General features: G+C 41.1%; 1 protein-coding gene across 2 annotated transcripts in view; it reads left to right on the top strand.

Moving 5' to 3' along the window:
• Positions 1-25,638, top strand: part of CNOT10 (CCR4-NOT transcription complex subunit 10) — a 68,520-nt gene that overhangs the window by 30,299 nt on the left and 12,583 nt on the right. The window contains exons 7-13 of one of the 2 annotated variants that reach the window (XM_038770148.1): positions 948-1,031; positions 2,042-2,159; positions 4,750-4,899; positions 7,551-7,753; positions 8,802-8,923; positions 11,698-11,874; positions 16,654-16,731. In XM_038770148.1, coding sequence (XP_038626076.1) covers positions 948-1,031; positions 2,042-2,159; positions 4,750-4,899; positions 7,551-7,753; positions 8,802-8,923; positions 11,698-11,874; positions 16,654-16,731 — 932 coding nt within the window. Of the gene's footprint in view, positions 1-947; positions 1,032-2,041; positions 2,160-4,749; positions 4,900-7,550; positions 7,754-8,801; positions 8,924-11,697; positions 11,875-16,650; positions 16,732-25,638 lie in introns of both variants that reach the window. The other variant, XM_038770147.1, reaches the window with a different exon arrangement.

Genomic DNA, 25,638 nt, shown 5'->3' with positions numbered 1-25,638 from the left:
GGTCTCTAATTCTGTTCTGTTGTTCTCTCTCAAGCGGTTAGTACAGTGCTGTACATAAAGTAAGCACTCAAATACCATTGATTGATTGATAGCTATCGAGGGACAGATAATGACATGAGCTAGAGGTTGGTGGTGGAAGTGGTGAGATGAGGCACAGTGAGTGAGTTAATTTGGAGAGGAATGAAGAAATTGAGCTGGGGTTAAATGGGACAAAAAAGTAGATAAGTAGGAGGGAAATGCCAGCGGAAGGTTTTATGTGGGACATGGAACAGCTCCTTACTTCCACATCATCAGCAGAATCTCTACAGGCATGTGGGTCCAGCCCACAAATTATGCACCGTTTTATGTATGTGCATGTGCCTGCTTGCCCAAAGAGACGTCAGAGCTGGTGCCCAGAGTTTAAGACATTTCAACACGAAAACCTGGTGTGTCTGTTTTTTACTGATTTTCATTCATTGTCGTATTTATTGAGCGCTTACTGTGTGCAGAGCACTGTACTAAGCGCTTGGGAAGTACCAGTCAGCAACATATAGAGACAGTCCCTACCCAATAACGGGCTCACAGTCTAGAAGTGGGAGACAGAACAAAACAAAACACATAAACAGGTGTCAAAATCATCAGAATAAATAGAATTAAAATTATATGCACATTCATTCATTCATTCAATTGCATTTATTGAGCGCTTACTGTGTGCACAGCACTGTCCTAAGAGCTTGGGAAGTATATTTTCAGTCATCTATCTCCTGGTATGTCCAGCTCATTGAAACATTCCTTATATTTAGTGCAATTTATTGACTTGGTCTAGGTTTTATCATATTTAAATATGGTGGAGTATGTGACTGGTAAACACATAGTAATTTCATGAAATAGAAAGTAGTTTGGTTTTTTTTTTTTTTACAGTTGATGCATAATACTCTGTTAATTTTTGTCTTCCTGTAAATTAACAGTATAAAGTGAGAGCCTATATCCAAATGAAGTCTCTGAAAGCATGTAAAAGGGAAATCAAATCTGTGATGAATACAGCTGGAAATGTAAGTTTCTCCAATATCATTGCTATTTGTAATTAGTCTCATTGCTGTCAAGTTCCTTTGGAAACTGCGAAGCTCCCTTAGAAAATAGCGCTAGACTCTAATCTAATATGTAGTTATTATCAATGAAAAACTATTCATTTTTACTAAAAGAGTTGGCCTTTATTGAACTTATCAGTGATGCAAAAACTGGAATTTTGTGGAATTTCTTGATACTTAAATGTATATTTGAAACAATTATTTTTGACAATACTTGTAGCCTTTTTAAGGAGAATAGATAGTCCCTTCTGCTTTGTCTGTGTACTTGGATCTATACCCACTGGACACTTAGCATTCACCTTACCCTTAGCCACACAGCACTTATGTGCATATCTGTAACTTATTTATATTAATATCTATCCCCCCTCTAGACTGTAAATTCATTGTGGGCAGAGAACAGGTTTCCCAACTCTGTTGCATTGTACTCTCCCAAATGCTTAGATCAGTGCTTTGTGCACAGTAAGTGCTCAATAAGTGCTCCAACTTTTATATGCTAGAGATAACTCTTCATTAGAAGGACCGTGGTTTGTTTCTGTTGGTTTATTCAAAAACAAGCGGTATTTATTGAGGGCTTACTTTGTGCAGAACACAGTACTAAGTGCTTAAGTTTTAAGTAGACTTCAAATCAGTGACTTAAATGAAAAGCTTCAAGATTCCATATTGTGGATCATACAAAGGTGCAGCTCTTTTTGATAGTTCCCTATAATTTTATGAATTGCTGATTGGAAATCAGAAATTTTCATTGGTTAATACTGAACTAAACATAAACTGGAAGATTAGATAATATCAAGTTTCAGTTTGCAATTTCAGTTTTAAGGTAGTTTTTCTATTATGGCTGTTGGTAACATTTGTGAGTGTTGATTCTAGTTCTGAGTCCATCACTTGTTATGTAGAAAGCATATGTTAGAGTTATGGTTCTGAATTCGTAGGTGACACTTAAGATGATTATAAATAACTTTTATGCTTTCTTTCAGTCTGCTCCCTCTCTATTTCTTAAAAGCAATTTTGAATATTTAAGGGGCAATTATCGAAAAGCTGTCAAACTGTTAAATAGTTCCAACATTGCTGAACATCCGGGGTTCATGAAAACAGGTAAGATGCGTCCATTAAATCTGGATATTGCATTTCCTTAAACCTATTCTTTGTGTCCCAGACTTATCACCTGTTCAGAATGGCATTTTAAATGAATATTTCTGACATTGACACAAGTAAATTTCACTTCACCTTGCCCAAAATCTCGGGAATTTTAGTGGGCCGTTCCCTCTAATCAGGCCTTAAACGAGTATAATGCTGGAAGCTTTGCGATTAATCGATCCTTTACATATGCAGCTCCCATGGGGTGTTTGCATAAGTTCCCCTCATACATTTTCTGCCTACATGATTAGCTTCAGCTCCCTTATGTCTCTCCTCAGGTTGCTCCTTTGCTAACTTGATTAGCAAGCAGTCCTTTGGGCTAAGACCTTCCCAGGGCCTCCCTCTCCTTTTTTTTATGACATTTATTAAACATTTATGATATACCAGGCACTGTATTAAGCACTGGAATAGATACAAAATAATCAGATTGGACACAGTCCCTGTCGCTCATGGGACTTGGTCTTATTCCCCATTTTACAGATGAGGGAGCTGAGGCACAGAGACGTTAAGTGACTTGTCCAAGACCCCACAGCAACAAGTCCTCTGTCTAATACTACAAAATTCTCCTGGGCAGCTCTGACTGTCAACATTCTTAAGTGGCAGTAACAGAATTTACTGTATGTATGATTCTTCAGTATTTTATTATATGATAGAGTGAATGACTTGGGAGATTTTGGCTCATGAGGGATCCAGAAGTTTTAGCGTTGGGCAGTATCATTTTGCTGTACTTAAGAAGAATGGAATTGGATTAAGATGTGATTATATTGATTTTTTAAATAATGCTCCAATACTCGTGAAATTTAAATGGAGGTACGTCTGATTTGTACGGAGTAACTGTTACTTGTTAAGAAGCAGCCCTAGATGGTTCTTTATTTTTCAAATTTTTTGTTATTTAAAAAATGGATAGTGGCCCAGAATTATTGTGTTTTAATCCCATTTAAAATAAATTGTGTGGATGCCGTCTTTAGTCAGACAACCTGGTAAAGTATGAAAACTGAAGTTTCACTTGATTAAAAGTGTAAAGTTAGGCTTTTTGGGAGATGGTGGATGGAGACTCCTGTTGAATTAAAGGTAAGCCTTGGGCCTTCGATTTTAGATCTGAGAATCCACTCGGAGGAATTGATTAGACTAATTGTGTAGTGCCTTTTGCACTCTTGTCCCTGCCAGTCACGCTGCTCTTCGGGCAGCAGGTGCAAAGAATGAGGAGGTGGGTTGGGGTGCAGGACATTGTGAGCATGTATGGATGAAAAGACTGCAGCATGGTGCAGATGCTGTGCTGTAATCCCATAGCCTAGCAGAAAGATGCTTTGGTGGTCACCGTGGTCCCTGCCCATGGTAGCCAGCTATTTTTCAGGATTCCTTTTGGGTTTGCATCCTTGCCAAATGCCCTAAGGGATTCTTTGCTCAGACACTTTCACCACTGATGGCAAAGCCCAAATAGGCAGAACCGGGACTAGGACCCAGCTTTTGGGTACTGGACGACTACCCGTTGAAGTTGAACATACTGGCTGTTTATCATCAGTTTCTAAGTGCTTATAAAGTATTGAGAATTCTTTAAATAATTTGCATTTGAAAAACTTAATTTCTCTGACAGCGTTGCCTGAATGAGGTAATATTTTACCATTTTTTCAGACCACTTTGCTTCCAGGTTGCGGGTGTATTTCAACTCTGTGAAATTAAAACCCAACTTTTTTTATGGTAAACTTTTAAGACCGTCTGTTATGTTTAAGAGATTCATCAGAAAAGGCTGGAATAGGCTTATACTTAGGTTTTGGGAAGCACTGTGGCCTAGAGGAAAAGCACAGGCCTGAGAGTCAGAGGACCTGAGTTTTAATCCCGGACTTGCTGCTTACCTTCTTTGTGACCTTGGGCAAGCCGCTTAACTTCTCGGTGACTCAGTTCTCTTATCTGCAAAATGGGGCTGTGCTCCCTCCTACTTAGACTTTGAAACCCGTATGGGACCTGATTATCTTGTATAAATCCCAGCTCTTAGTTCAGGACTTGGTACGTAGTAAATGCTTAACAAAATACCACAAATTATTTTGTATAATGTACATGAGAAGAGCTTTTATATATTCCTCAGCTTTCATTTTGAGTGCATTTTTATGAGTTCTCTATTCATCATCATCAATCGTATTTATTGAGCGCTTACTATGTGCAGAGCACTGTACTAAGCGCTTGGGAAGTACAAATTGGCAACATATAGAGACAGTCCCTACCCAACAGTGGGCTCACAGTCTAAAAGGGGGAGACAGAGAACAAAACCAAACATACTAACAAAATAAAATAAATAGGATAGATATGTACAAGTAAAATAAATAAACAAATAGAGTAATAGGAAACTTTCTTCCTATAGAAAGAGCCTGCTCTGAAATAACACCTTCCACATTTGACCGACAAAAGCCGGAATTGACTTAATGTATATACATTATTATATTTGTATGTGTGCTCTATATTTTTTTAATTAAGAGACTAGTAAAGATGAGGATAATTCCTTTAATATGACGTTTTTTTTCCCCTTATCCAATATGGTGTCCTTTTTTTGCAGGAGAATGCTTAAGATGCATGTTTTGGAATAATCTTGGCTGTATCCATTTTGCCATGGGAAAGCACAATCTCGGAATTTTCTACTTTAAAAAAGCTCTCCAGGAAAATGATAATGCATGCACTCAGCTAGGTGCAGGTAGCACAGATCCAGGTAAGGCTATCAGTCGTTTCCACAGTGGGGTGTTCTAGGCAAGGGGCTAATCCCTCACCCACTCCAACCTCCTAACAAAGTGTTGAATCACAATATTTCCTGAAGTAAAAAAGATTTTCATTTATTGAGGACCCATTGGGTGCAATGCGTGTACTGAGCACCTGACAACCAAACACAGAAATAAATAGCAGAGTCTCTGCCTTTGAGGAACTTACTGGCCAAGCAGTTGGACACAGATTACCGCATATACAGTTGATAAATTGTAAGAGCATAGAACATGATAAAAACAAAAGTAAGCAATAAACAAATACACAAATATACCGGAGTGCTAAAATGACTGGTGGAGTCGCGTGACCAAGGAGGTAAGAGGCTAGCTGTGGAGTGCCTTTTGGACTAGGTGGTTTTTTGGAAGGCTTGGAAAGTGGGTATGGCATTCCTTAAAATTAAAAAAAAAAACCATAATCAAATTAGGCTCTGGTGATAATTTAAATTTATTTGCTTTTATATTAATAGCAATCCTTTTTCTGGCATATTATGATCTTTAGCATTTTACTTGGAGAGGGAATTAAGATTTTGATTTCCTTTGGTTGCTTTAAATTCTTTACCTGAGGAAAAAAATATATTGTTCTTAAATGGACCAATCCAAGGAGATTACTACTTTCTACTGATATTAGATTTTGGAAACAATTTTACAACAACGTTCCACTTGCAACACTGATAGGCAGTAGCATAGACAAAAATGCTCCACTTAGATAAATATAGGAAGAAGAATGCTGCTAAGTCCTCTCCCCCACTGAATCTGGCAACATTGGTAAGAAAGGCAGGGAGTGACTAATTAGTAGCATTTATTGAGCAGTCAATAAATAGTATATATGGAGCTCCTTCTCTGCCTCCCACCCCCTAACTGTGGGAGTCCGTCAAGATTCACTTCTGTGTCTCCTTCTATTCTCCATCCTCCCCCTCCCATCCTCTTACTGTGGGGGTTCCCCAAGGTTCAGTGCTTGGTCCCCTTCTGTTCTCAATCTACACTCACTCCCTTGGTGACCTCATTCGCTCCCACGGCTTCAACTATCATCTCTACGCTGATGACACCCAGATCTACATCTCTGCCCCTGCCCTCTCCCCCTCCCTCCAGGCTCGCATCTCCTCCTGCCTTCAGGACATCTCCATCTGGATGTCCGCCCGCCACCTAAAGCTCAACATGTCGAAGACTGAGCTCCTTGTCTTCCCTCCCAAACCTTGTCCTCTCCCTGACTTTCCCATCTCTGTTGACGGCACTACCATCCTTCCCGTCTCACAAGCCCGCAACCTTGGTGTCATCCTCGACTCCGCTCTCTCATTCACCCCTCACATCCAAGCCGTCACCAAAACCTGCCGGTCTCAGCTCCGCAACATTGCCAAGATCCGCCCTTTCCTCTCCATCCAAACCGCTACCCTGCTCATTCAAGCTCTCATCCTATCCCGTCTGGACTACTGCACCAGCCTTCTCTCTGATCTCCCATCCTCGTGTCTCTCTCCACTTCAATCCATACTTCATGCCGCTGCCCGGATTATCTTTGTCCAGAAACGCTCTGGGCATATCACTCCCCTCCTCAAAAATCTCCAGTGGCTACCAATCAATCTGCGCATCAGGCAGAAACTCCTCACCCTGGGCTTCAAGGCTGTCCATCACCTCGCCCCCTCCTACCTCACCTCCCTTCTCTCCTTCTACAGCCCAGCCCGCAACCTCCGCTCCTCTACCGCTAATCTCCTCACTGTACCTCGTTCTCGCCTGTCCCGCCGTCGACCCCCGGCCCACGTCATCCCCTGGGCCTGGAATGCCCTCCCTCTGCCCCTCCGCCAAGCTAGCTCTCTTCCTCCCTTCAAGGCCCTGCTGAGAGCTCACCTCCTCCAGGAGGCCTTCCCAGACTGAGCCCCTTCCCTCCTCTCCCCCTCGTCCCCCTCTCCATCCCCCCATCTTACCTCCTTCCCTTCCCCACAGCACCTGTATATATGTATATATGGTTGTACATATTTATTACTCTATTTATTTATTTATTTATTTATTTTACTTGTACATTTCTATCCTATTTATTTTATTTTGTTGGTATGTTTGGTTCTGTTCTCTGTCTCCCCCTTTTAGACTGTGAGCCCACTGTTGGGTAGGGACTGTCTCTATGTGTTGCCAATTTGTACTTCCCAAGCGCTTAGTACAGTGCTCTGCACATAGTAAGCACTCAATAAATACGATTGATTGATTGATTGATTGATCTACACTCACTCCTTTGGAGAACTCATTTGCTCCTGGGCCTTCAACTACCACCTCTATGCAGGTGACACCCAAATCTACATCTCCAGCCCTGATCTTCCTCGCTTTTTGCAGTCTTGCATTTCCTATTGCCTTCAAGACATCTCTACTTGGATGAACTCCCGTCACCTCAAGCTTAACACGTCCAAAACAGAACTCCTTATCTTCCCTCCCAAACCCTGTCCTCCCCCTGACTTTCCCATCTCTGTAGACAGCACCACCATCCTTCCTGTCTCACAAACCCATAACCTTAGCGTTATCCTTGACTCCTCTCTCTCATTCCATTAGTTGTAGAGGAAAGGAAGTCCTTAATTTGATCTTTTCGGATGGCAATTCTGACTTTATTTGTATTCGTATTTTCCAGGCAAGAAGTTTTCCGGAAGGCCTATGTGTACGCTGCTGACTAATAAGCGGTATGAGTTGCTGTACAATTGCGGGATTCAGCTTCTGCACATTGGTAGGCCATTAGCCGCTTTCGAATGCTTGATAGAAGCTGTTCAGGTTTATCATTCAAATCCACGGCTCTGGCTGAGACTAGCAGAGTGCTGCATTGCTGCCAATAAGGGGGTAAGTGAGCCTCGTAAGTGAGATCGTGATACCTTCCTAATCTCAGTCGTTTTTATCAAAAATAGAAATCCTTGAATTGTAACTGGGTGAATCTGAACCTCAAGTTTATCCAGACTTTGAGGACATTAATCAAAATAAAAGACCCACTTTATTGTTTGATGGTCCAAGTACAGGGAAGACCTGAGATGTTCTCCTGGAACTAGCAGTCCAGCCTTTGAAAGTATTCCATATGTTTAGTAATGCTGGGGTGAAAATAAGGTCAAATCCACAAAATCTGAATGAATTAGTTTACATTTTGGTTATTTTTAGGATAGTGGAAGCTTCCAAAATTTTTTCTTTTGGTTAAATCATAAATATCTAATTGCTCAGCACTAACATAGAGCTGACTCTCCTGCTGTACCTCCCATTTGTCTAAAGTTATTTGATGCAAAAAGGTGCTCATTGAGGCATTTCTTAAACCTTTTCTGATAAATGAAGCAAGGAATCAATCAATGGAATTTATTGAGCACTTTCTATGTGCAAAACCCTATACTAAGTGCTTGGGAGAATACAGTACAGCAGAATTAACAGACACATTCCCAGCCCATAAATGAGCATAATCTAGAGGGAAGAGAAAAACCTATGAAAGCAAAGCCTGGGTGAGAGTTCAGAGAACTACACAGGGCACTGAATGAACCACCTATTGTGGACAAAAAGATGTTAAGGAAGGTATTAGAGCCACTTGTCTGCTGAGTGACCTTGGGCAAGCCATTTAACTTCTCTGTGCCTCAGTTACCTCACCTGTAAATTGGGGATTAAGACCGTGAACCCCACGTGGACAACCTGATTACCTTGTATGTACCCCAGCACTTAGCACATAGTAAGCGCTTAACAAATACCGACATTATTATTAGAAGTTCATTCAAGCACAGTCCTTCTGAACATTTAGAAGTTCCAATCGAAATTGGTTTTAGTATTTATCAAAGTCATTGTGATTAATCTATACTTAGCATTTTCAACATTGGCCTTCTTGCATTTTCCCTCATTTCCTTCTAATTTTTTTTTGTAGACACCAGAACAAGAAACTAAAGGTCTTCCAACCAAAAAAGGAATTGTACAGTCCATTGTGGGTCAAGGCTATCACCGTAAAATAGTTCTGGCATCACAGTCCATACAGAATGCTGTATATAAGTAAGTATATCAAAGAGAAACATACATTTTCCTTTTGTTTACATTAGATTTTAAGCTCCTTGAGGGCAGGGATTGTCTACTAGCGTATTGTGCTCTCCCAAGCACTTACTACAGTGTTCTCTACACCGTAGAGAAGCAGCATGGCTTAGTGGAAAGAGCATGGGCTTGGGAGTCAGAAGACCTGTAATCCTAGCTCCGCAATCGTGGCTCAGTGGAAAAGAGCACAGGCCTTGGAATCAGGGGTCATGGGTTCAAATCCCGGCTCTGCCAATTATCAGCTGTGTGACTTCGGGCAAGTCACTTGACTTCTCTGTGCCTCAGGTCCTTCACGGGATTAAATCATCAATCGTATTTATTGAGCGCTTACTGTGTGCAGAGCACTGTACTAAGCGCTTGGGAAGTACAAGTTGGCAACATATAGAGACAGTCCCTACCCAACAGTGGGCTCATAGTCTAAAAGGGGGAGACAGAGAACTAAACCAAACATACTAACAAAATAAAATAAATAGAATAGATATGTACTAGCAAAATAAATAAATAAATAGAGTAATAAATATGTACAAACATATATACATATATACAGGTGCTGTGGGGAAGGGAAGGAGGTAAGATGGGATGGAGAGGGGGACGAGGGGGAGAGGAAGGAAGGGGCTCAGTCTGGGAAGGCCTCCTGGAGGAGGTGAGCTCTCAGCAGGGCCTTGAAGGGAGGAAGAGAGCTAGCTTGGCGGATGGGCAGAGGGAGGGCATTCCAGGCCCGGGGGATGACGTGGGCCGGGGGTCGATGGCGGGACAGGCGAGAGCGAGGTACGGTGAGGAGATTAGCGGCGGAGGAGCGGAGGGTGCGGGCTGGGCAGTAGAAGGAGAGAAGGGAGGTGAGGTAGGAGGGGGCGAGGTGATGGAGAGCCTTGAAGCCCAGGGTGAGGAGTTTCTGCCTGATGCGCAGATTGATTGGTAGCCACTGGAGATTTTTGAGGAGGGGAGTAATATGCCCAGAGCGTTTCTGGACAAAGATAATCCGGGCAGCAGCATGAAGTATGGATTGAAGTGGGGAGAGACACGAGGATGGGAGATCAGAGAGAAGGCTGATGCAGTAGTCCAGACGGGATAGGATGAGAGCTTGAATGAGCAGGGTAGCGGTATGGATGGAGAGGAAAGGTCGGATCTTGGCAATGTTGCGGAGCTGAGACCGGCAGGTTTTGGTGACGGCTTGGATGTGAGGGGTGAATGAGAGAGCGGAGTCGAGGATGACACCAAGGTTGCGGGCTTGTGAGACGGGAAGGATGGTAGTGCCGTCAACAGAGATGAGAAAGTCAGGGAGAGGGCAGGGTTTGGGAGGGAAGACAAGGAGTTCAGTCTTGGACATGTTGAGTTTTAGGTGGCGGGCAGACATCCAGATGGAGATGTCCTGAAGGCAGGAGGAGGTGCGAGCCTGGAGAGAGGGGGAGAGAGCAGGGGCAGAGATGTAGATCTGGGTGTCATCAGCGTAGAGATGATAGTTGAAGCCGTGGGAGCAAATGAGGTCACCAAGGGAGTCCGTGAGTCCCCCGTGGGACAACCTGATCACCTTGTAACCTCCCCAGCGCTTAGAACAGTGCTTTGCACATAGTAAGCGCTTAATAAATGCCATCATTATTATTATTATTCTCTGACCATGGCCGAGTCACTTAAATTATCTACCTCAGTTATCTCGTCTGTAAGATGAGGACCCTGTCCCACAAAGGGACAGGGACTGTGTCCAACCTGACTAGCTTGTGGTTACCCCAGCGTTTAGCACAGTGCCTTGCACGTAATGAGTGCGTAACAAATCTCATAATATAAAAAATAGACCCTCAATAAATCCTGTTGACTGGTTGATCACTGCATTTGTATCCCTTTACTGTCTGCTTGACCTGCTGTAGCTTATTATGCACTTCCCAAAATGTCCAGGAGAGGGCCTATTTGTATGTTAAAACGTTTTATAGTGTATGGATTCTTGCAAATGTAATGGTCATTCAGTTTTGATAATAATAATAATAATAATAATAAAAAAATAATAATAATAATGCCATTTATTAAGCGCTTACTATGTGCAAAGCACTGTTCTAAGCGCTGGAGAGGTTGCAGGGTGATCAGGTTGTCCCACGTGGGGCTCACAGTCTTAATCCCCATTTTACAGATGAGTTAACTGAGGCCCAGAGAAGTTAAGTGACTTGCCCAAAGTCACGCAGCTGACAAGTGTCGGCCCCAGGATTTGAACCCATGACCTCTGACTCCAAAGCCCATACTCTTTCCACTGAGCCATACTGCTTCTGTTATCCTTTTAGAAGCAGAAAGACCTATCATAGGAAATGGGATGGAGAAGATATTTTTGCTTTTTAACAAGGCTAACACACTCAGGGCAGCTAGAATAACTTGAACGTGGTTATCCTCAGTTTAGTAACCTCTAACAATGACTGAAAAGATTTCCATTGGTATTACTCATGTTTTGGGGATAGTAGCGCAAATTCAGTGTTGATCTAGTGATGTCTAGTGTAGAGGCATCCTGGAGTAACTGCATTTTGCCTAACCTGCTGCATATTCAGTGTTGATCTAGTGATGTCTAGTGTAGAAGCATCCTGGAGTAACTGCATTTTGCCTAACCTGCTGCCTACAAAATAGCACAGCTTTAGTTGAAACCTTCACATCTAATAATAAAATTAGAAAAGAAGGCTTTAAAATATTTTCAGTAAAGATGCTTTATAAAAATCCATTTCTCACCTGTATGTGAACTGATGAGTTAATTTTGTTTTCACAAGCGATGGACAGTCCTCAGCTATTCCTGTGGCTAGTATGGAGTTTGCAGCCATTTGTCTCAGAAATGCTTTGCTCCTCTTGCCTGAAGACCAACAAGATCCAAAGCAGGAAAATGGGTCTAAAACCAGTAACCAGTTGGGTGGAAATACTGAGAGCACTGAAAGTAGTGAAACATGCAGGTAAACTGTCATAGATATTTCCGAGATAATCTCCTTTTTCTTTGCCAAAGGTTTACAGCAGCTACAATGTTAATGTTTAAAATGTTGTGCTTGTTGGTTTGAATCTTGAGAAAATAGCTCAAAGTTGTTTCAGGCAGTCCTCGTGAAGAAATTAATTCTCTTGCTTCATCGGAGGTTGAGGGAATTTGTTTTCCTAGTGAAAATATTTGAAGAAATAATTAACAGTTAACTTTTCATTGGTGATTTAAATAGCTTTCTTTGAGCTTCCTTTTGTTATGTCACCTGTTGTCTTTTACTCTAGTTTGCTGAGGTTCCTTGTATGTCACTCATATAAACGTTTTTTCTCAAGACACTGTAGATCTATTCCAGTAAAGAATTATGTTTTAAAATCTTGTTTATTTTAATTACTGGATTTATGTATTTGGTTAGTTATGACTTTTGAGAGAATGGCAAAGGAACCCCAGGTTAAAATAATTGAAAATGTGTAAATATATTTTGAGGATTTAGTAGGAATGTGCCTTAATTATAATGAGTAAAACTTCTACCAACAAAGTAAAATTTACTGTATATTTTTGTTATATTTGTCCACTTACTAGTTCGCCAAAGTAGGTACTGTAAGTGCTTGTGAATCTCCCAGTCATTAGAGTAAATTAGTGAAATTATGTGTTAATATTCAATATGTTTAATGGAAATGTACCCTATAAGGATTTAGAGCTTTAAAAAAGTCCATTTAATATTTTATCCATCAATTAGTCTTACTTCCTGCTAATCAAATTGAAGGCTTTTGGACTTAAAATTTTAGGGGTTTTATGCTGGCAACATATTTTGATCTTTTCATCTCCCTGTTTTAGTAACAAAATATGTTTAAGCCATTTTGTATCCAAGATAGTCAATTTATCCCATTGGGAGAGAGGTTTCATGTATTTCCCAGTCAGCTCTGTATTATCAGTTTACTCAACCCTGTGGTAGTAATGAACCTTAAAAACAGTGAATTGAGAACTGAAGAAAAAGTGAAAATATGTGTTTGGCATTAAAAATTAGGACTCTGAAACCACTTAGTGTGGTTCTCCCCTTCGACAAAAGATCAGTTGTCACCACATTACGGTGATAGTAACACTTAGTAACTATCTTACTAACAACTTAGTGTTGAAGAATCAAAGTCCGAACACTACTGATATACGTTGTGCTAGATTCTAAACAAAGGTAGTGTAAAAATAGATTGTTCTTAAATTCTTATACTTTTATGATCTAAAGCAGGGGATTTAAATATTTTTGGAAACTATATCCGTGCAGTCTTAGAATTTCACCTGAAATTTCCTATCACGTAACTCACGTAGTCATAGTAAAAACATTTGTTGAACCAACTTCTTGGTGTAGTGTACTGTACTACATGCTTAGGAAATATAGAATAAAGAAGTGACCTGTTCCCTGTTCTCCTTCCTACTTAGACCCTGAGCCTCATTTGGGGCAGGGACTGTGTTTAATTTGTTTTGTATGTACCCCAGCGCTTAACAAATATCCCATGTATTATCATTATTATTTATTTAATTGTTATCACCACCTGTGGTTGATGTGATATGAGTGAGGGAGTTCCAAGTTGAGGGGAGCAGCGTGAGCAAGGGAGTGGAGCAAAGTGCAGCAGATGGTTGGCTTGTGGGGAACAAAGACATTGAACTGGGGTGAAGTTATAGTGGTGAAGAGATCACTTAGGTAAGACAGGGCCAGATGGCCGAGCGCCTGGTAGCTGATTGTGAGGGGTTTTTGTTTGATGCGAAGAGACACAATTAGCCACTCACAGTCAATCTCACGAAATCCTGTCGGTTCTACCTTCACAACATCTCTAGACTCTACCCGTCCCTCTCCATCCAAACTGCTCTGATCCACTGCTCCAAGCACTTATCATTTCTTGCCTTGCCTGCTGCTTCAGCCTTCTCGCTGACCTCCCTGCATCCTGTCTCTCCCCTCATCAGTCCCTATTTCACTCCGCTGTCCGGATCATTTTTCTGCAAAACCGTTCATTCCATGTCTCCCCATTCCTCAAAAAAACTCCAGTTGTTGCCCATCCACCTCTGCATTGAACAGAAACTCTTCTTTAAGATACCCAAACAGCTCTCTCTCCCCCGACCTAACTTCGCCGATCTACCTCCTCTAACACCAACTTACCGCATGTATCTTGAACTCACCTATTCAACCACTGACCACTGGCTCAAGACTGGAACTTTCATATCTGGAACTCCCTCCCCTTTCACTCTACCTTCAAAACCCTCCTAAAATCCCATCTCGAAAAGACCTTCCCTTACCAATCAATCAGTTGAATTTCTTGAGCACTTAGTGTATGCAGAACACTGTAGTAAGTGCTTAGGAGAGTTGGTAGGCATGTTCTCTGCCCACAAGCTGCTTAGCTCTTTATTTCCCCTATCCTTTGTATCAACTATGCCCTTGGTTGTGTACCCCTTAAGCACTGTGATATTCACCTCAGCCCCACAGTACTTAGGTAAATATTCTTATACTATACTATTTCCCCTGTCCTTAATGTCTGTCTCTCCATGTAGATTGTAAGCTTCTAATGAGCGGGGGGACATGTCTACCAACTCTGTTGTATTGTACTATCTCAAAAGCTTAGTTATTACTGTGCTCTGCATGCAGTAAGTGCTCAGTAAATACCATTGATTGATAGGAGAGGCATGGGCCTAGCAATGCTTCAGGAAGCTGGTCTATTCCTTCCCCTCTTGTACCCCTCCTTTTTCATATTGGTCCTCCTCCCATCCAGATGGCCCAGTCACATCCACTCAGCAGCAAGAGATAGCCAGAGTGACTGAACCTCCTTCAGTACTTGGAAGAACTCTCACAGGGTCAATAACCTCTGATCTAAAGGATCAGAGAGTAGTATTACAAGTAATGTACTTTCTAAACAGGGAGAAGATGCACAAAATAATAAGTGTTTTACTTATTTTGAAAATTTAAGACTTACTGCACTTCTGAGGGGGAAAAGTCAGGAGGAGATAAATGGCTAAAGATTCAGGAGAAAGGAAATGGAGAAAGGCTGGAAGTGGTGGACCCATCAACTAGTGAAATGGGAAAATGATGAGCATCCTGAGGGTTTCCATATTTATAGGAAGTAGAAGGGTGAGATGCAGATCTCTCTCTGAGTAGTTTAGAGGTTGGCTCAGCCCAATATAGGAACCTGGAACATTTGTTACCCCCTAGTCAAGGGTAACCCAGAGCCAGTCTGAACTTCCTCCCCAGTCCTCTAAATTGCCACCTCTCTGCTTTTGGGCTGACCTTTGGATTTGCAACTTTAGGACTGAGGAAGGCCGTGAAATTGTTTAGATGAGGCAATCATCCCGAAGCAGTTGGTACTTTTTGCCGTTCGGTTATTTCTGAACTTGAGGGGTTTCAACTTTAGTTGTGACTGTTACTATAGCAATAGATTTTAATAAAGTTTAAACTGGGGGTTTTGCCACAGGGAAACGGAAGCTTAGTGTGACTCTCTTAAGTATTCTCTACAACTTGCTGAATTTATCTTCCCTCCCAAATCCTCTCTGCCTCGTCATCTTCCCAACATTTGACCATATCACCGTTCTCCCTGTCTCTCAAGTCCCAATCATGGCATTTATCCTTGACTAGTCTCTCATTTTCAGCCCCCAACTCCCGATGGTTCTTTCGTTACAATTAATCAGTTCCATTTATTGAGAGCTTACTGTGTGCAGAGCACAGTAGTAGGTCCTTGGGAGACTGTAGCACACCGGAGCTGATGATACGCACGATCCCTGCCCATAGCCAGCTTGCAGTCTTACACATCTCCAGAATCTGCCCCTTCTTCACTATCAGAATTGCCACCACGCTAGTGTAAACATTTGTCAAATTCCGACTTGAATACTGCACCCTCCTCGCAGAACTCCCTGCCTCCGGTATTTATCTTCCCCAGTCCGTTCTCCACTGTACTGCCCGGGTCGTTTTTCTAAAAGATCGTTTTGCACACATCTCCCCACTCCTCAAAAACCTCCAATGGTTACCCATTCCTCTCTGGATCAATCAGAAATACCTGACCATTGGCTTTAAAGACATAAGCTCGCTCCTCTCTACTTATCCTTGCTTGTCTCCCATTAGCCCCAACTTACATGCTTTATTCCTCTCAAGTCAGCCTACTCACTGTGCCTCATTCCCATCTCTCTTGCAGCTGACCTCTTGACTACACCCTCCCTTCTGCCTGGAACTCTCTCCCCCTTCACATCCGACAGACCACGGCTCTTCCCATCTTTAAAGCTGTCCTCAAATCATCTCCAGTATGTCTTCACTGATTAATTGCTCATCTCCCCTCCCTATTTCCCCCTCTCCTGCCACTTGAGCACTTCCACTTCACCTAAGCTCTTAGAGCCTCTCCTCCACCCTGCCCATAGTACTAATGTTTATATCTTTAAATTACTTCCCCCAACTGTAATTTATTTTAGTGTCTGTCTCACCTGCTGCGTTATAAGCCCTTTGAAGCTTACTAAAACTATGTAGTCTCCTAAGCACTTAGTACAGTACTCTGCACAGAGAAAGGGCTCAATACATACTATTAATTGAAATGTATTTTGTAAAATGAATTCAGGAAATGTTAGTAATGCCAAATATTAAAGCAGTTTAAAAATTGCCCCTCTTCCAGTCAACGTGTTGGACTAGACTTATTCCTATTCTTTATTATAAACTACATTAAATATTGGGATTAAAATGTGGGCAAGATAGAGTGTGATTAATTAATAGTTTTTGCCTCTAACATGCTGCCTCTTTCAGCAGTAAAAGTCATGATGGAGATAAATTCATTCCAGCACCCCCTTCTTCACCTCTGAGAAAACAAGAATTAGAAAATTTAAGGTAGGTAGTTAAAATTAGCATTATATTTGTAACATTTGCAACTGTAAATGGAATACTATTTTATTGGCTTCTAGTAAGCATTGTTAAAACCTCCATAAGAGAAAATACTGCTCCTTAGCTGAATAGCATTTATGCTTTGATCGCCAAAAGACTTTGAGATTTGTTGACCCTATGAAATGTGTTAGGATCAGATTTCTCTCTCTTCGGTGCCCTTTGAAAGTTTTGCATTTTTTGGATATTTGCCAAAATATTTGTTTTGAAAAACCTGAAATCGCAAGAATCTAACCTCTTAATTCCAATGAACTCAATCATTTAGTCGTAATTTAACAAAGATTCAGTCTAGCGTGGTGGCCATTGGGATAGAGAATAAGGGGTAGATTCTGGAGATGTTGTGTAAGGCATTAATTAAGATGAGATTAGTGTCTTTCTCCATCTCTAGACCTTGCTCGCGTTGTGAGCAGCGAATATACCAACTCTTGTTGTACTTTTCCAAGTGCTTAGTACAATGCTTTGCCCACAGTAAGCGCTCAGTAAATATGATTGATTGATTCAGCACAATTTCATGTTAGATGGAATTTTCTAAGAACCTAAGGACAGTGTTACCCATATTCCTTAGAGTTCTTCAAGTGCTTTGCTTTTCTCTTTTACTAAGGCAGGTCTTGGATTAGTTAGTGTCAAAGAACAAATAATAATAAAAATAATAATGGTATTTGTTAAGCACTCACTATGTGCTATGCACTGTACTAAGTGCTGGGGTGAATATAAGCAAATCGGGTTGGACACAGTCCCTGCCCTACATGAGGCTCATAGTCGTAATCCCCATTGTACAGATGAGGTAACAGAGATCCAGAGAAGTGAAGTGACTTGCTCGAGGTCACACAGCAGACAGGTGGCGGAGCAGGGATTAGAACCCGTGACCTTCTGACTCCAGGCCCATGCTGTATCCACTAGGCCATGCTGCTTCTAAATAAAGAACTGGGATTGGGAAGGAAGATTTCAACAAGGCACTAAAGTAAAATTAAGAAAATGCATTATCAGTGCATGAGAAGGGCTCAAGTACTCGTAGAAGAAACCAAACTAAAGCTGGATTTAATAGGCTTTAGGCCCATTTCTGTAAGAACTGATTCTCTCCTCCCCTGCCCCCCCATTCAGAATTTCTCCATTTCTGTCACCTTAATTCTACAGTGCTTTCTTCCCTGTTTTCCATGAAGCACCCCAAATCTGAAGCACTTTTCAAAGCCTGATTACTAATTGTTAGTGTTATTAGATGCAGTTTGGAAAGGCTGAGCTTCTTAATATGCACTTCCTTGCATATAACATGCCTTAAGGGAATAGCAGTGGCAAAGTAAATGTTCCTTTCTAATCACACTGTTTCCTGTGTGGTCTGGTTTGTGGTCTTCCAAAAGGCCTTGGAGGGTGGTTAGTAATCTGTCTCAAGATGTACAATTAGAGTGAGTGTGTGCGTGTGCGTGCATACACTTCCATTCAGTTTAATCAAACAACCAAAAGGGTGTTGGCCTTAGCTTTCCCGCTCACCCATTATTTAATTTTATTTCTGTCAAAGAACATAGTAATTTCCGACGTAAGCTCTAAGTAATACCTTCTGTAACCTAGGCTATATGCCCTCTGCTTCCTGTTGTCATAAGGACAGAATTAACCTTTGTTCTAATTCTGCTGCAAGGGGGAAATTTAACCCTAGATTTTTTTTTCAGATTCCAAGTTTAGTTCAAGCCGATAAATTTTCCATGGCATTTTGCTTTTTAAATATTTTCTTTTACCTCAGAAAAATTGACCTGCATTTTAAAAATTCTTTGATTTTAAAGGAATGCCTTTGTTTTGACTTCTCTACAGTGTTTCAAGGGAACATCTTTTGGGGGAGCGATTCATTATTGGAACTTAATAGCAAGTAAAAGATGTGCAATGATAAAATGGCCTGGTGATTGTGACAAGCATGTCTTGTGACCATGCCAGAAATCCTGTTGTTTGTAAATTAATTTTTAGTAGGGATTTTTGCCCTAGCAATGCCCAGTACCAGTTTCATGCCCGTAATCATTGGGATACATAGGCTCAACTCTGTTTGGGAGGCATTTACCACTTATCTCATCTCCAAACCCATACCTCAATAATCAGTGAGGGCAGGGATCAAGAGCAATGATTCTGTTGTATTTTCCTAAGGGTTCAGTGTAGTGCTTAGCACACAGAGTGATTGTAATGGGTAGGGAATGTTGCGGGCCTTTTTTCTCCTCATCTGCATCCTTGAGAGTCCAGGCTGACTGACAATGAGCTACAGAGACCAGGAGGACAACGTGACCAGCCATGCCCGTAAAGAAGACCCATAAAGCAGGCATGCACCGCTGCTCTAATGCCTTTTCTCCAAGCCCCGAATCCTCACATTTTACAGGAGTACCTTCGTGATTGGCAACAGAGAAGACCTGTCATCAGTCCTTTTCATTGAGCTAAAAATGAAGCAAGAGCTGCTGAACTGCTGTTAAGCAGCAGGGAGTACTTGTATAGATTTTTTTAAAATGGTTTAAATGCCATAATAATATTACATTTACTTTTCTTCCTCTCCTCTCCACCATTCCATAGACATGAATGTACTATTGTTACTATTTCCTTAGGATAGAGATTTTAAATGTTGTGTCAAATTTAACCAACTTTAGGGTATTGGAACATTTTGACCAAAAAGACTGGAGCTGTTACGGTGATTGATTATTTTCTTTGGTGACTTTTTTAGACATAGCTATAATCCCAGTGTGATTTACAGTACTTTGCACATGGTAAGCGCTTAACAAATATCATCATAAGTAAAATAAAGTAAATTAAGTATTGGTCTTCTTAAACACAGACTAGGCCATCCCACCCCTAAGAAAAGTATACTTGGAACTGAAACAAAAATACAGAAACTTTGGCAAAGCAGTACAACTGTGAAATCCAACTACAAAACTGCTGCTGATGATAATGATAATTCTGTTTTTTAAGCACTTACTATGTGCCAAACACTGTATTAAGTGCTGGGACAGATGCTAGTTAACCAGGTCAGGCACAGTTCCTGTTCCTGGGGCTCACAGTCTGAGTAGGAGGGAGAACAGGTATAGCTCCCCATTTTATAGATGAGGAAACTGAGGCACAGGGAGGTTGTGACTTGCCCAAGATCACATGGTAAGCAGAGCTGAAATTAAAGCCCAGGTCTTCTGGCTCCCAGGGCCATGTTCTTTCCACTAGGCAATGCTGTGGTAGTTTTGGGATGCAACACTATTATAGTAGAGCAGCTAACAGTTTGCTTCAAATTGCATTCAAAGCAAAAGAAAGCGTGGCCGAGGCTCAAGCAGTTATTTAGCCTTTGGTTAAGATACACCGAACAATATTAAAAAGAGTTTTATGAGAATGATCATAAGAAATATAAGCAATGCCATGCTGTTAGACCCGTAACCCATCTGTTCCAGTTTTCTGTTTGACAGTGGCTCATGAGATGCTTGATGGAACAGGAGCCTCCTGATATCCATTCTTGAGATCATGATTGTATTGTCTAATATTCTTAATTATTCCCTTTAATAATCCTCCATCGAGCTCTCATTTATGACCTGTTTATAACAAACCTTCTGAATTCCAAATTTGCCATCTACTACTACATGGTTGCCCTTATCTAATCCAAGTTCTTTTTGAACGTCATTCTGAAAAATGCATGTAGGATTCTCAGTCTAAGTCTGTTTTACTGTTTGGCGGTGGAATCAGAATTTGGCCCCAAATAATTGAATAGCGACTAGGAAGAATTCCTTTGCCTTTCAGTTTTGACTGGGGCTGAGTGCTGAGACCAGAAAACCATGTGCCTTACCAGAAGCATCTCTGACCCTCAGAACAGTAAGTGCTTTTAACAGTCCTGTGCTAAAAGCTGTAAGAAAACTTACAACAGATATAATTATTATTGTAACTTCGGGTAATTGCTCCACAGATATTTGATATTTCCACCTTCCTCAGTATTGTAAATTTTTGGTGCACTCCAGGCATTTCAGAACTCTTAACCAAGTGTGAAAGTGGTTATTACTCTCATGAGGCTTTCCTTGGCCAAAACTTTATTTTGTTTCTGATAGATGCTAATGATTTTGTTGGTTGTTTTTGCTTTGAAATGATTGACTTCACAGAATTTTAAACTTCTATCCAGGAAATCACACCTGGCCTCTGAGCTGTATCTGAAGTAAACTTCCCAACAGTCTTGCAAAACTTTTTAAAAACCTCCAAACAGCTTTTTTTAAAGTACTTTGTAAAAAAAAAAAGTGCTCTAAGGAGTAACTGGGAGGAAAACGGGGAGGCTCAAGGAAATATTTTTTTGTTTGCAAAGAATTGTACTTTTCTCAAATTTTCTTTGTAGTAGAAAATACTTTGAAATCAATGGTCAAGAAGTACACTCGTTTGTAAAACTAAAAGTTCCCAACTATTTTTCAAGTGGTCCTGATCATCTGATAAGCAGTAAGAATCTGCTTTATGTCAAGATTTTCCAAGTGTGCTGCACATGGTGCTGGCCATCATCTGCTCGGAAGTTGTGACCTCAGTTGAACTCTCATTTTCTACAACTGAAATCAAGCTTGCTGTAGGTCCTGATGAAAAGGCAGAACTGTGAAAGAAAAATAGGAAATGAGGAAGGAGAATAGAGAAGTCCTTGAAGGAATTTAAGGATAAAATTAAAATGGCAAGAAATTCCCATAAAAAGAATGGCTTTACTTAGATGTTCATTTTTGTCCTTAGTCCCTGGTATTCTATATAAATTGCTCAGGCCTACTAAGTAGGATAAGAAGAACAACTTCTTCAGGCCACAAAGGTGCCATTTAATTAACTATACCCAAATGAGTGAAAAGGTGCATTTGTAGCACAAAATTTTCAGGAAGAAGGTGGTAATTTTAAGGAAAAAGATTTACTGTTACCTGCTTTTTATTTATTTTGGGAAAAAATGATTCCCCAACCATCCAAATCTTCTGGGTAGTTATGTTAAATAAGCAATTCCGCTAAATAAAAATGGCTCCTCATCTAGTCAGTCATATTTATTGAGCACTTACTATGTGCAGAGCACTGTATTAAGCGACTGGGGGAGTACAATATAACCATAAATGCCCATAACGAGCTTACAATCTAATTTGTTAAGCACTTACTATGTGCCAAGCTCTGTACTAAGCCCTGAGGTAGATACAAGCTAATCAGGTTGGACACAACCCCTGTCCCCAATCAATCAATCGTATTTATTGAGCGCTTACTGTGTGCAGAGCACTGTACTAAGAGCTTGGGAAGTACAAGTTGATACAAGGTGATCAGGTTGCCTCCAGGCCCCTTCTGTGGGGTGGGGGAGGAAGGGACGCACCCCCCATATAGACACACACAGGTACACAAACACACATATATATACATATACATACACATAAACACACACACACACACACATATATATATACATACACATAAACACACATATATATATACGCTGATGAAAATCACTGCTCCAATATTGAAGGAGACGGGCCATGTGAGCCCGTTGTTGGGTAGGGATTGTCTCTGTTGCCGAATTGTATTTCCAAGCGCTTAGTACAGTGTTCTGCACACAGTAAGCGCTCCATAAATATGATAAACACACATATATACACACACACATACACACGTGCATGTAAGCATGTACATTTGCACATGCACATATATGTGTGCATATGCACACATATATATGTGCGTGCACACACATATCCTAATGGGACTCCCAGTCTTAATCCAGGCTGCCAGAGCACAATGGTGAAGGAGTAACAGGGAGTCCTCTTTCCTCTCCCCTTCACTACTGCCCAATTGTACGGCATTCAATCGTTCTTTGTTTAGATTTGAAGATTGCAACTTGAGGGGTTTTTTTTTTAAACCATAGGAGCATAGGAAGATAAGATCTGTAGCCAAGTAATTGAAAGTAACATTTTGTTAATGATATGCATATAGCTTCAATTCCATTTGTTCTGACGATTTTGACACCTGTCTACACGGTTTGTTTTGTTGTCTGTCTCCCTCTTCTAGACTGTGAGCCCGTTGTTGGGTAGGGACCGTCTCTATATGTTGCCGACTTGTACTTCCCAAGCGCTTAGTACAGTGCTCTGCACACAGTAAGCGCTCAATAAATACGATTGAATGAATGACTGATTCCATTTGATTCTCTATAGAAACAGCCTGGTTTAGTGGAAGGAGCATGGGCTTGGGAGTCAGAAGTCATGGGTTCTAATCTCTGCTCCGCCACTTGTCAGCTGTGTGACTTTGGGCAAGTCACTCAACTTCTTCGTGCCTCAGTTACCTCATCTGTAAAATGGAGATTAAGATCGTGAGCCCCATGTGGGACAACGTGATTATCTTGTATCCACCCCAGTGCTTAGAACTGTGCTTGGCACGTAATAAGCACTTAACAAATACCATCATTATTTTTTACTATCATCATTATTAATAATGTCTATCATTCCCTTTAGACCGTAAGGTCTTTGTGGGTAGGGAACGTGTTTACTCCGTTGTATTGAACTTTCCCAAGTGCTTAGTATAATGCCCTGCTCACAGAAAGTGCTCAATAAATACCGATAATGATGATGATGATGATGAGTAATGAGTTGATGGTATTTTTAAAGCACTATGTGCTTAATCCTGGCTCCGCCACATGTCTGCTGTGTGACTTTGGGCAAGTCACTTCACTTCTCTGTGCCTCAGTTCCCTCATCTGTAAAATGGGGATTAAGACTGTGAGCCCCACGTGGGACAACCTGATCACCTTGTATCCCCCCAGCACTTAGAACAGTGCTTTGCACATAGTAAGCGCTTAACAAATACCAACATTATTATTATTATACTGTGGTATTTTCATTCAATTCATTCCGTTGTATTTATTGAGCGCTTACTGTGTGTAGAGCACTGTACTAAGTGCTTGGGAAGTACAAGTTGGCAACATATTTGATATGATAACCCAATCAGACCCAGTCCTTGTCCCATTGAGAGAGAGTGTGAGTGTGTGTTTTGGGGAGGGTGACAGGTATTTTACCACCATTTTACTGATGAGGAAACCAAAACACAGAGAAGTTAAGTGACTTGCCCAAGATCACACAGCAGGCAAGTGGTGGAGCTGGGACTAGAATCCAGGTCCCCTGATTTCCACCACTGCTTTTTTACTAAGCCATGCTGCTTCACCAATATTATTGGTGAACTATTGGAACTATTTGCCTCTTTACAATAGATCCTATTAGGCAATAAGAGTTAGTACCTAATTTGACTAGTGATCGAATCCCTTGTTCTTTTTGCTACCGTTGCCTTATTATTCTGCAATTTCAGCTATAATCCCATCCCCCTAAAATGGTCCTGCTTCTTGCCCCAAATTGGGATAGCAGAGGCAGATTCTGGGGGAGCTTTTGAGGAATCCTTTCTTAGGCTGATTTATAGGAGCCCATCTCCTACCCGATCCAAATTGCACCTGGATCTTCTGCAGGACTACTATGGGGTAAGGAAGGGCTAAAACTATCCGAGAGTAGGCTGTGTGATCCATCGTATTGGGGTAATTATATTGTGGATGTTTTTCCTGTCTCCAACACCTGCTTTCTTAATACGCTTTTATTGCTCCACATTCTAAAATTATTCTGTTCGACTAAAGTCAAAAGACCTATATTAATTATGATAGTACTGCTGGCTTTTTGTGCAGGATATGGAAGAAAATGAGCCATTTTATTTAGTCTGGAGATAATCTTTGCCCTTCTAATGTCCAATTAGGCTTAACCTGGGTATATTTCATCTCGTTAGTTTTGAGATAAAATTAGTGGAGGGTGTTGCTAACTCTTTTCTGACTGTAACTACTGATGAATAAACTGTAACTACATCAGAGTTTTTAAAATATTTTACTTGAAAATCATAGACAGTATTCTGGGTTTGGAGGAATAACTATTTGCTTTAGATCTTTTCCAGCCCATTCCTTAAACAGCATTGTATGCAGGCAGGTTAGGGTGCCCATTTGCTGCTTAAGAAGAATTGTGCTATAGTTTATTGTTCTCATTTCCCTTCATAAATTTTGAGTGGCTGGACTTACCCGTTAGCCTCTTTTAACATGGATTAAGCTAATTCAGATGTCTGGTTTAGGTTTAGTAAACTCACAGGGTATGTGAGTTGACAAATCTCACTGCACAGTCTCTCACATCATGTGCTTTAAGTTGGCAGTTTGGGAAAAAAAAACATTTTTCCTTTTCTAGTGTAAGCACATGTTCTAGAATCATAGAAGTTTCAAGGGACTAGATCTTTCCAGCGTGTGAAGGGAGCCTGTGGAGTTTGTCAAAACTCTCATCTGGAAAAGGGAAAGAAACAAGTTTATCTTTTCCCTTGTGATTCAGTTCTTCCACTCTGATGAACTGTCAGATCTGTTGAGTGTTTGGTAAAACAGATTGAACAATGACTCAAGAATGTAATGGTGGGGCGGAGGGGGGAATTGGAGGGCTACATTTTAAGCATCAACAGTCAAAACATAGAATTTCTTCCTAGAGGTTTAAGCAGAGCTTTATGTGTAGTGAATATGGAGGGTTACCCAAGCTGCAAAAATTGAACTGATTGGACGCAAGTGGGGAATTCCTTCCTATTCCACTTCTAAGGGATGAGAGGGGGCGGGAAGGGAAGCGGGGAGGAGGAATGAAGGTTGGCGAGGGGCACACGCAATGTGCAGATCACCGTGAGAGTGTCCATGTGGCTCTTTATGAAAAACTGGCACCTCATTAAGTGTAGTTCTTTCTCTGAGCACACAAGAATGTTAGCCATTTGTGGTGTCTTTGTTTTTGTACAGGGTTCCAGTGTTTTCAGATAGAAGAGAAAAATAACTTTATCCATTTGCCAGTGTTGAGATGTGACATCTTGGTAGGGTGGACTGGAGAGAGAAGAAAGG

This window comes from Tachyglossus aculeatus, chromosome 2 (assembly GCF_015852505.1).
Source record: "Tachyglossus aculeatus isolate mTacAcu1 chromosome 2, mTacAcu1.pri, whole genome shotgun sequence".
NCBI lineage: Eukaryota > Metazoa > Chordata > Mammalia > Monotremata > Tachyglossidae > Tachyglossus > Tachyglossus aculeatus.
Note: the sequence above shows the minus strand (reverse complement) of the source record. Positions and strands in the feature narration are given on the sequence as shown.